The sequence below is a fragment of the Oryzias melastigma genome, linkage group LG12 (genome assembly GCF_002922805.2).
Source record: "Oryzias melastigma strain HK-1 linkage group LG12, ASM292280v2, whole genome shotgun sequence".
In the NCBI taxonomy this organism is placed as follows: domain Eukaryota; kingdom Metazoa; phylum Chordata; class Actinopteri; order Beloniformes; family Adrianichthyidae; genus Oryzias; species Oryzias melastigma.
Window position 1 is genome coordinate 21,983,280 of NC_050523.1, and position 11,963 is coordinate 21,995,242.

Sequence of the window (11,963 nt, forward strand, 5' to 3'; positions counted from 1 at the left end):
AAAGTAACAGTTTTTTTCCTTGAAATTTATTCTAAAAAATTTTCTGATTACTGAATGATGCACACTAGTTACTATCTGGTGCACATCCATTTCTAACCAGAATTATTTTTTTTGTTATTATTATTATAATTTTAATTTTTGTTAAAAAAAAAAATATATCAAGTTTTTGTTCTTTATTTTCCCTTTAGGGCCTCCTTACCTTGAGGAGTAATACACACAATCAATATAAAGAGTTAAGAGCTTCATTTTATTTTATCTATGTCATTTAAAAATGCCAAATAAACATGTTAAAAACCTTAATTTTTATTGAAAAATACATCAAAATATTTCAAAGTTTAAGTTGATGAATATTTGAGAATTCTTCTGCTAAAGTTTTGAGTTTCTCTTACCCCATCTCTGATCCGTGTTCCAGCGTCTCCGGCTAAATGTTGGTTTATGTTGCTAAGCGACAGGATGAAATTGAAACTCAACCTTCAGCTCTCGGTCCTCACAGATGGAAGCACCAGACTGAAAGTTTCTGTTTCATCCTCCGCAGCAGTTGAATCATCCCAACATTATCAAGTACCTGGACTCCTTCATTGAAGACAACGAGCTCAACATGGTCTTGGAGCTGGCAGATGCTGGAGATCTGTCCCAGATGATAAAGGTCAGACAAGCTCGTGTTAAAGATCTCTGAACACAGAAAGAAGACATCCCAGAAATCAGATGACATGTTTATGGAGAAAGTTTTCACTTTACATTAAATGTCATAATTCTGATGACGGCTGGTATTTCCTTGAGTTTGAATCTGGTTCTCCTTTCTGTGTGCACAGTACTTCAAGAAGAAGAGGAGACTCATCCCGGAGAGGACGATCTGGAAATACTTCGTGCAGCTGTGCAGTGCCCTGGAACACATGCATTCACGCAGAGTCATGCATCGAGGTACACCCGTTCTTCTCGTCTTCATCATTTCTATGCTGTTGTTCGGACTCCTTTCAGTGAGTTCCACTGAGTTTTGAGGTGAACATTAGGCTTGATGATGTGAAGCATTAAAAAAGGATTAAGATGATTTGTTTACACTAAAATGAAAAGAATAGTAGAGAACTGAAGCTTGTAGGATCTTCAGGGAGAATGAACCACAGTTAGGAAAAAAAACAAAATTTAAAAACCATTTTTTTCCTAAAAAGAAAATGTTTTTTATTCAGACTGGACACATTTGGTCGGCTTAAAGTGGACCAGAGTTCGTTTCCACCGATAATGCAGAACAAAGTTTCAGTCGGAATACACACAAACGAACTCTGGTCCAGGACCAGGAACCGCTCTCAGACCCAACGTTCGAGGTGGTTCGCTCTGAGATTCTTCAGTCTGAATCCAAAAAGAACCGAGAGCGGAGCAGCTGAACCAAAACGGCCACAGTAGTCGTCAATCACGTGGTATGACCACATAAGGAATGAGGCGATCGGTGAGCCGTGGACAAATGTGAAGCACTGATCGTCATGTTAACCAAAAGGAAATAAATGGTCCAACTGATTACTTGTTAGAATGTCAATTTTAACTCAGCTAAAAACACTTTACTCACTCTTCTGTCTCATTACGAGGTGTGGGGGGGGAGCTGCTGAGACTCCATCCTAAAAGCTGTATTGTAGTTCCCTAACAGGATTCTGGTAAGGATTTGCAAAGGAGGACCTTCATCTTCCTCTGTTTGTTTTGACAGCAGTCAGGAGGTTCTGATTTGGTTACATTGAACCTGTAATGGAGAAGCTGACTGACCTCAGGTTATTTTTTTGAATGTTTTCCATTTTCCAGTGTTGTGCAAGCAGGGCTGCACATTGGTGTAGTGGTTAGCACTCTGGCCTCATAGCAAGAAGGTTCTGGTTCGAATCCCAGCTGGGTCCTTTCTGTGTGGAGTTTGCATGTTCTCCATGTGGGTTTCTCTGGACACAAAACATGCTTCATAGGTTCATTGGTTATGAGGAGACCCACATACCGATCATATGCGAGCTACACAAGCTACGTGAGACCGCTCAGCCAATCAAATCGGCAGATGTTAAGAAACTTATTTGGAATTGAAAGGCGGTTGACAGACACTGGGAAATAGATCAAAAAGTACGTGGAGAAGGTAGGTCTCCAGACATGTAAATGTGTTTAGAAACTACATGTTTTGACATTTTTTTATGTTCATAGTTCAAGGATGTGTGAGTGTATATATGACATAAAATACTGCCGAAAAATGTTTAAATTGTACTGAATTAATTTAAAGTGAGAGTTAGATGAATTTCATGCAGGTGTAACACCAACTGCTACTTAAAAGTCTATCACAATGAATATTTAGACTTTTCTTTTCCAGACCTTCATTTCAATGCATTTTTTCCAACTGGACCTCTTTAAATTTTAGCTGCAGACCCCTGATCTAAATTGTCCCTAGGTTTGAATGTGTATGTGATTGAGGCCCTGTGACTATATATATATATATATATATATATATATAGTGAATGTAGAATATCTCTATACTTTTGATGGACAAATGTGAGTTTAGTCACAGCTGTGGTCTGCTTAAGATTTTCTAAATGCTCTTCAGAGCCACACCTTGGGAAACTTTGTGTTGATTTAGTGAAAAGAGGCTTGAGGAAGAGATAACTTTATACTTTAATTTGTATTTGCAGTGAAAGTGTAAGTATCAGTTAGCTGACTGGATGTTATTCTATGTCACCTGTAGGCAAGATAGTGTAATGTATCCATGAATATTATATTCTCATTTTGCTTCAGTGCTTTAAACTGTCTGTTAGTGTGGTGGGAAATGTGCGGTTTGTGGTGAGGCTTACACACAAAATCTTTAACGTACTGTAACTTTTCAACCGTTAATGCGATCATTCCAGCAGATTTTGAAGGAGAAAATCGTCGATTTTGTTTCTGCACATCTAACGACATGTTTGCATCTGCACACAACTCTGCACCATTTGTTAGGGATTGCAGTAAAGCTGCACAATCTTTGAATTCTGCTGGAATATTCGGTGCTAAATCTCTGTCGTCTGTGTGACTCAGACATCAAGCCAGCCAACGTGTTCATCACCGCCACAGGGGAGGTGAAGCTGGGCGACCTCGGGCTGGGACGCTTCTTCAGCTCCAAAACCACAGCAGCACATTCTTTAGGTAAACCACTGCAGCTAGACATGCAGACTGTAGTGCACAACATCACAGAAGATTGAATATTAGACATCAATTTAACAATCAGTACAGATGATTCTGCTGCATCAGCAGTTTAAAACTGCAGTTGTTTCGTGTCTGTAGTGGGGACGCCGTACTACATGTCCCCTGAAAGGATCCATGAGAACGGATACAACTTTAAGTCTGATATCTGGTCGCTGGGATGTCTTCTATATGAGGTCAGCTCAAGGTCACTCACTGTTTGATTTGTTTACATGCACTGTTCCAGCTTGTTCCACTATGGAACTGAAGGAGGTAATCGGAGTGGGAAGCTGTTTCTGGATCACTGTTCACATCAGAACAATGAAATCAGACTTTGTGTTTGGCAATATCAGAGTCAAGTGGGGACAGGTATAAAAAAAGAGAATAGAACCGAGAATATTACGTTACAGGATGGAAACTTCAGAAAGAAAACGGCATAATTTGGATTCATGTTTACTGTCTGTGGTTTTGTATTTCAAATGTAACTTTATTAAAGGGTTAAGTTGAACTTACAATCTAGAAAACACATTTTGTTTATATACAAGAAGCAACTTCAAGAGGAATTTTATGTTTTTGGGTTATTTATAACAATTAACAAGTTTTGAAACCTAAAATAAAGTAGAAGGTAAACCAGGAATGTCTCAATCTATGTCATTTAAGCCAATTCCTCCTGTGTCCTCCAAACTTAAAAAAATAAGAACAAATGTAATAAACAGATGCATCTTTTCCCTATTTTTGTTTTATTGACATTTTTTTATCCTTTAACCCTTAACAGAACACTTGTGTGAAGTAACTTTAAACAATCAAGTAAAAATAGTGCAACTATCAACTAGAAACTTTAGTGAACTATTAGCTAAAAAAATGTCATAATTAGTTGTTTGAAAACTTTAACTGCAGGGAATTTTTGATCAGATGTGATTCATATCTACATAAAAATAAAATGAACGACTTTCTTCCAAACTCATAGTTGTAATATAAATATGATGATAAGTTTTCATGACTAACTCATTTCAATGTCATTATTTAACAGTTTTGGTTGTTTTTGCTGGTGAGTCATTCTTAATAAAAAGAAACAAAACAAAATACTTTTGTTGTTTGTTTTTTAAGTTATGATAAAAAAGAGAAACTTAAGTGTTTATGAAAGAGTCTGTACAGCGTCTGTGTCGCTAACTTTACTAAAGTGCCTCCCGCTCAGACTGCTGCCGTATTCCACTGCGCTTTACGGCAATAAAATGTCTCAGTCAGTTCATGATACGCAGACTAATACTAGAGGATTTATCTGGAATATTGAGCCTGAAATATTTGTCGCCGATCATAATAATAATAAGAGTAAAACAAACATCCGATCCCTGATGTGACATTCAGTTCTGATTAAGTCTGAAACCACGTAATGATTGAGACATCCCAAAAGTAAACCAGTGAGATGTGAGGCAGCGTCACGCCTCCTCGAGGATTCAGAAATAGAGTTTTAGCTGTAAAAAATTGATCTGAAGAAATTAAAAATGTTCTCATTTCTGCCTTTGCTACAAAAATCCTCTTATCAATAAAGTTTTTCAAAAGGAAAACACTCAGTTTGAGAAAACTTGTCCTTGTGTCAAGATTTTTTTTCCTGAAGACACAATTTTTTCTGACCCCAAAAGAAAGAAAAAATTTCAAACTTTAAGGATTTTTGACTTATTTCTCTGGAGTTTTTGCAGTGCAAATGAGCCTGACAAAGTTAATGTGTCATGTGGAACTTTTGACTGAAAAATGGAGAAAAATAGTTTTTACTTAATTAACTGAAGCGTTAAGACATGAAACTTTTTCATTTGTCATCAGTGTAGAAACAGACGTTTGATGTCTCTTCAGCATCTCTTCAACAGAACCTCACAAACTTTGGGTTTCCTCTTCATCTCCAGATGGCAGCACTCCAGAGCCCCTTCTATGGAGACAAGATGAACCTGCTGTCTCTCTGCCAGAAGATTGAGCAGTGTGACTACCCTCCACTCCCACCTGACCATTACTCTGACAAGGTCGACATTTCTACTAACTAGCTTATGGAACAGGGTCATTTTTATATAAATTAGTAACTTTATTTGAGTTCTGGAATGTTTTTGTTGGGTCAGATCTTAAACTGTGATCAAATATTTTCTCTGTTTATCTAAAATCATTTTCATTGACAGTTCTGTTAGTGGACACTGGATATGAGAGAATTACACTTTCAGAGTATTTGATGTACATAAACTACAATCCAAGTATTATTTTATGAGTTCTGATAAAAGATTAGAAAATGTTGAATTTAGCAGGTGGAAATTTTGGATTTGAAGCTACCCGGAGAACAGAGGGAAATCGTTAACTGCACATTATTGCCAATTAGGGATGGATATCACCAATAGTTTTCAGAATCTGTTTGATTCGATTCACCAGAGTTTGGATCGGTTCAATTCCAATTTTGTAATTTTATTTTTTCCTGATTCCTTTCAATTCGATTCAATTTTGAATTTATAGGTTCACACATTTGTTTAGAAAACTATATGTTTTGAACATTTTCATATTAATCTGATACAGTTCACATAATGTAAATTTTATTGGTGAAGTAATAAAATTGTTAATATCATCCAGTGTTACATGGATTCTCTAAAGGAGAAGTTCTAACAAAAATGTTCAGATCATTTCATTTGTAAACATTGTCCTGCTTCTGCTTCTGTCCTGGAGGACGTTTCAGTTTGGACACTAGGTGGCGATCACACTATAACATTACACCCAGAAAAAGAAGAAAGAATGAACAAAAAACTGTGTTTTAGACCACAAATAGTTACTTTATAAAAACATCTCCTTAAAAGAGTTTAGAAAATTCATTCCTGTGAGTTTAAAGATGTTCATTTAGTCAGCAATTTATGTTCAGGTTGACCAAGCGTTAGCACTAGCCGTCCTATGGGAAATCCCATTAAACATTAGCATCAAGCTAGTGGACTTCAGCATTATGCGTTAGATCGATCTCTACTGTTACAGAAACACAAACCCAATAACCTGTTCTGGTTTCTTTGACAGCTGCGGGAGCTGGTCAGCATGTGCATCAACTCTGAACCTGACCAGAGGCCAGACATCATCTTTGTGCTGCAGATTGCTAACCAAATGCACCTGAAAACCTCCAGCAGTTAGTTATCCAGAAGGTCCTGGACCTGGACTGTGGAGACCTGTCTCATCAGTCTGAGGACACTATTGTTACAGAGATTCTTGGGTCCTGGGTTGGTTTAAACCCTGGTGTGAGGAACCATTTTTCTAACTCTTTGAATGAAAATAGTTATATTCAACTTGTAAAAACTGTACTCTAATGTCTGCTATAAATATTGTCTTAAAATGTTTATAAACAGCATGGTGCTTATTAAGTCTTTATTTCAGAATAAATCCCTTAAACCTTTACTGGATTAAAGTAAACTGTTGTTAAATTCACTATATTTGGACAAAGCTGCCTTTTAATTTAAAATAAAATGTTCTGCTACATATGTCAAAACTGATTCCTTACCGTTTATACACTTAAACACAGCGACCGCTGGTGTTCTCTCTGGTGTTAGGATCAGAACGCAGACTAAACCGGGAGCACCTACAGCAGGGGTGTTGAGCTCGATCACACAGGGGGCCAAAAGCCAAAACACACCTTAGATCACGGGCTGAACAAAATAAACATTGAACATGCTAAAATTAAATGTTTAAAACTTTTAAAACATATTTTTTAACATAAATATGAACTAGATACATAGCATTACCTGTGACAATGTGTAAATACTGTAAGCTGAATTTGTCCGCTGAAGATCCTAGTGCTAATAGCTGAAGATGCTGAAATTGATAGCTAAAAATGCTGAAGCTGAAAATGCTTAAGCTAATAGCTGAAATTACTAAAGCTAATAGCTGAAAATGCTGAAATTGATAGCTGTAAATCCTGAAGCAGTAGCTGAAATCACTGAAGCTGAAAATGCTGAAGCTAATAGCTTAAATCACTGAAGCTGATGGCTGAAGATGCTGAAATTGATAGCTGAAAACACTGAACCTGATTGCTGAAAATGCTGAAGCTGAAATCACTGAAGCTGATAGCTGAAAACACAGAAGCTGATGGCTGAAAATGCTGAAGCTAATAGCTGAAATCACTGAAGCTGAAAATGCTGAAGCTGAAATCCCTGAAGCTGAAAATTCTGAAGAATATTAACATATATTTTGTCAAAATTCTAAAAGTCAGAAATAAGTGCAAGATAACATCGGGCCGTTAATAACAATAAAATAAAATGATCTGGAGGGCCGGATAGAATTACCTGGAGGATCCGCCCCCTGGTCTTGACTTTGACATGAGATCTACAGAGATCCTTCAGTAAAAAGGCCTTCAGACAGAAACGTCACCATCTCAAAGCTTTATTGCAAACCATGGAAATACAAGAGCATCAGAAGGTCTGAGGGTTCAGGAGGTGTCCATGGTCTGGACCGACTCTTCTAGGAGCTCGAGGTCGAGAGGGTTCACTGCCTTGCTCAGGACCGCCGTGGTTCCTCTTTTGTATTTGTAGTCACCGGTTCTGCAAGAAAAAAAAAACAACTATTAGTTCAAACCCAAATTAAAAGTACAGGGCTGCATCACTGCACACAGACATGCACCGTCAGCATGTGAGGTCAAACCACCGTGATGCACGGGTTAGAGCTACTGAGCTGGTTAGTAAGAACTGCAGAGTCTATCAGATCACACCCCGGGAGTACTCACAGCCGCACGCCTTCAAGCTCGCCACGCCTTCAAGCAGAACAGCAACAAGACAAATCAGCTGCTGCTAACGCACAGGTTTACATAAGAAGTCTTTGGGCTCTTCTGCATCGTGCAGCCACACACGACCGACATGTTTCATGAACGTCTGCAATCAGCCAGACTCTAAAGTGCAGTGTGATGTAATACTGTTAAAAGGACGTGCAGCAGCATGCAGGGAGCTTCAGTCCCAGCGAGCCGGCTGCGCGCTAAAGACTCTGCTTTTACCTGACACCCTTCTTGTTGGCCTCGTCGTGTGGCCGGATGTAGTCCACGTTGCCCTTGGTGATGACACACAGGTCAATGTTGCTGCCAGAGCCCAGGTCGTTGAAGATCCCAGCAGCAATAGCGTCCCGGACCAGCCGCTTGGCTTCCTCCTCCTACAGAGAGCAGAGCATCAATGCAGAGAGAGTCCTTTCATCTAAACCGACAGAGTTTTTAGTAGGGCTGTAACAGACTATGTGGGTGCTTTATTTAAATCAATGGTCCGTTCACACCGGATGCAATTAGCGTCAAATTCATGTGCATCGTCTTTGTTTTAACATGTTGCTTCTTGGCGGTTAACCAAAAGTGCGTTAACCTGAAGCGACTGCCGTGTGTGGGAGGAGCTTCTGTCAAAAACTTTTTCTCAACCTCATCATGGAGGACGTGGATGCTGAGAAATTCAGTTTATTTCTTTTGAAGAGCTGAATAAAAGCATCTGTACACGTCTCCATGCCTGGGAAGAGCAGCAGCTGTCCCGCAGAGGAAAAGCCACCGCTCCATCTATAACAGGGACGTGTGGTCATGGGACGCGGTATGGCAAGCAAAAGGGATCATGAATCACCAGGTAAAGCGGGCAGGACAGTGCCTCACCTGCAAATGTGCTACAGGTAATAATTATCATTTGAAATATTTACATGTTCCCACAGTTAGTTTCAATAAAACAATTAACATAAAAAAAATTAACGTCATTTTAACTGTTTTATTTAAGATTTAATTTGGAAATCAGGTTAAAATGTGCATTTTAAGGGGTACTGCAGATTTTTTTTCACGATTTTCAAGCATTCTTTTCTCTGAGTTTTTGTAGATTTGCTCTTAAGACATTAAATGTGGTCAGAAACGACACAATTTAGCATTTTGTTTGTATTCAAACATGCTCTGTTTTTTGTCAATAGGACTCAATAAACAAATGGTTTGATGTGATGTGTGTGAGTGTACATATATAGATATATATATATATATCTATATATGCATTGAAGTTCTTCATATATATTTGATTAAATATGTTTTGAAGCTTTTCAAAAAATGAATTTTAGGCTTTTATCTTGTCAGGCTTTTTTATTGATCCCAACCATGACCCTCAAACCATGACGAGTTGCGAATCGTGAGTCTTGTGATCCGTTACTCCTCTAGATCCAACAGAAAACATGTTTTATATATTGAGCTGTTACATCTTTAACGGAAATTGATCACATCAATTTGTAAAATTCTTAAATTCATGTCTATCATATTTTTTGTCAATTGTTTATTCTAATCTATTTTTCAAATATAATTTCAAACAAAAATTCTTTTTTTACAAACTTATTTCAAAAATCCATCATTTTTCTGCACTTTAGTGCTATAATAACATTGTCAGTGTATTATACAATACTCTATTAGATTTATAAAGACAGCCTATCAGTGATCTCAGACAGACCACAAGTATCACAGTATTCGAGCAGTGAAACTGGAAAAGGTCATTCTACAGACGACGACTCACCTCCATGTCCGGCTTGTAACGATCTTCAAACACAGCCATGGCAGCCAGAGAGCCAGAACCTGGGTAAAAGAAAACAAAATCAGATATTAGATCAATAACTCAGACAAAACGCTGCTGCTAAGGAGTTTCCAGGTCTTCTGCAGCAGGACCGACCCATGGTGACATAAGGGAGCTTGTCAGTGGAGCCGTGAGGGTAGATGCTGTACAGATGAGGTCCGTTACAGTCCACTCCACCCAGAACCAGAGCAGCACCGATGTAACCCTGATACCTGCAGGAAACACCAAGCACCATAAAGTCACACACACCTGGTTTTCCTTCTCACTTTGAATGAAAACATGTAGATTTGTATCCAAGAGCTCACCTGAAGAGCATCTGCTTGAGCATGCGGTTGGCCGTGGCCACGCGAGGCAGACGGCCAGTAGACAGGGAGTGCAGCTCCAGGTTGGAGGAGATGATCTGCGTGGTCATCTCGGTGTCGGCGGCTGTTCCCGCCCCACAACAACTGGAACAGACAGAAAGTTTCAGCTACACGACTTCATGACTGTGTCTGACCGAGTGTGCTGGTCCGTTGGAGAGGCCTGCAGCCTCCTGGACTTACTAAATGTTGGGGGAGATGTAGTGGATTTTAGAGCAGTTCTTGTCGGCTACAACCATGCCCTCGGTGGCTCGAGTGTCGGCTCCAAGGACAACGCCATCCTACGTCAGACCCACAGCGTTATTTTCACATGCACAGATAACTGATAGGATGAGCTCCATTCAACTCACGTGATTTTACAAACAACCAAAAACTGTTCAGTTTCTGTTTAAGCAATATGATAAAAATGCTTATTTAAACAATTACAAAAACTTTAAGTTGTTAAATTTAATTTGCATGGCCTGCAGGGTTACCCGCCGCCGTCACCCTCTTTGCCCCGGCCTCATTCCCCACCTCTTCCCCTACCACCCTGATCAGAGCTGCATGTTACAAAAGGATGAAAAAAAAAACAATTAAAATTAAAATAATGGTTTTATCTCCCTAGGAACCATTTTATTATTTGGTCCTCTGGGCGTGACGGACAGGTCGATGTGATTTTAAGAAAACTCTGCCAAATGAAACTTTTGGATTTCCTTGGCAGCAGTTTTTTTTAAACCACGCCCACATTTCTAATATGTTCATATCATAAGCCATATCACTTTATTCCACTTGAGACAGGAAATCGTAAAACATTTTGACAATATTATGGTTAAAAATGGAAAGTCCTCCTTTGAGAGCTCGGTGCATTTATGTTCAAAATCTACTATTTTTAACATTTTTTACCTATAATGCTCGAGGAGTTAGGATGTGATTGTTAAAATCCCTGGGAGGAGTTTAAATGTGTAGAAGCTATTCTAAAAATAAATTAAAGATGGCAGCCAATTCCAGAGGTTAAAGGTCAATGAAACTTTGGATGTGGTTGTAGACTTAGCCTGGTGATGCGAGTGAGAAATATAGTATCACTCAGACAAAAGTTCTCTTTTCCCACATTACTGTGGGAAAATGTGAAAATCACCAAATTTCACACCCTGCCACAAAAACTCGTATAAATCGTCCCCTAATTTAAAAACTTCCTTTGGATACCCCCAGCATGTGTCTTTCTGTTTTATTGGTGTAATCTAAAATATTTTTGAGCCCAATTAGATTTTGGCCCCATTTATTTTATTGAGCAGTTTCTTCCGTTGTGATGTCAAAAGAAGAATTCTGACAACAATCTGGTCCCTGCAGTCCAGGACTGCTGTGGGACAGAATGATACTGGTTTGTGATAATACTGTGGACGATACTAAAAGATTAGTAGAACAGAAAGTCTCTGAAATTCATTTAGTCATTTTCTGAAGCATTCAGCAGCAGTAACAGGAAACTACCAGCAGATGGAGACAGAGCACACTGACTGAAACAGATAAACACAGATTTTGTTTTCTGTTGCTTTTAATAAAACAACCAAAGATGATTAGGATGATATGTACAGCTGTTTGATATTGACTGGTCTGCCACTATGTGCTGAGTCATGACACAAACTGATGAAACATTATGATGAGCTCTACTGGGTAACAGCGCTCACCTTGAACACAACTCCACAAATGGTCGTTCCTGTTTTTCTCGCCGTTGGCACGCTAAAGCCAACTTTGTTTGCTTCACTTTCCAACACAGAATTTCTGAAAACAAAGAAAAAAACAAAACAAAAACATATGAACACCAGAATGAAGAGTGACTATTAAAGCCATAATGCAAACAAACAGCAACAAAAAAAGGCATTCCACCCAAACGACTAACAGGAATTTA

General features: G+C 38.7%; 2 protein-coding genes across 4 annotated transcripts in view; one reads left to right on the top strand and one right to left on the bottom strand.

The window, feature by feature from the left end:
- The window catches only part of nek6 (NIMA-related kinase 6), a 21,773-nt gene extending 15,125 nt beyond the window's left edge, over positions 1 to 6,648 (top strand). For all 3 annotated transcript variants that reach the window (XM_024257803.2, XM_024257802.2, XM_024257801.2), the window contains 6 exons: positions 536 to 646; positions 813 to 921; positions 3,022 to 3,129; positions 3,268 to 3,362; positions 5,064 to 5,177; positions 6,196 to 6,648. In XM_024257803.2, coding sequence (XP_024113571.1) covers positions 536 to 646; positions 813 to 921; positions 3,022 to 3,129; positions 3,268 to 3,362; positions 5,064 to 5,177; positions 6,196 to 6,306 — 648 coding nt within the window. In that variant the 3' untranslated portion in view covers positions 6,307 to 6,648. The remainder of the gene's footprint in view (positions 1 to 535; positions 647 to 812; positions 922 to 3,021; positions 3,130 to 3,267; positions 3,363 to 5,063; positions 5,178 to 6,195) is intronic.
- An 884-nt stretch (positions 6,649 to 7,532) lies between these two features.
- psmb7 (proteasome 20S subunit beta 7) overlaps positions 7,533 to 11,963 on the bottom strand; it is a 7,345-nt gene continuing 2,914 nt past the window's right edge. Inside the window, exons 2-8 of the mRNA XM_024299816.2 lie at positions 11,743 to 11,836; positions 10,265 to 10,362; positions 10,028 to 10,168; positions 9,819 to 9,934; positions 9,666 to 9,724; positions 8,153 to 8,304; positions 7,533 to 7,706 (exon numbers count right to left, since the gene is read on the bottom strand). Coding sequence (XP_024155584.1) covers positions 7,595 to 7,706; positions 8,153 to 8,304; positions 9,666 to 9,724; positions 9,819 to 9,934; positions 10,028 to 10,168; positions 10,265 to 10,362; positions 11,743 to 11,836 — 772 coding nt within the window. The 3' untranslated portion in view covers positions 7,533 to 7,594. The remainder of the gene's footprint in view (positions 7,707 to 8,152; positions 8,305 to 9,665; positions 9,725 to 9,818; positions 9,935 to 10,027; positions 10,169 to 10,264; positions 10,363 to 11,742; positions 11,837 to 11,963) is intronic.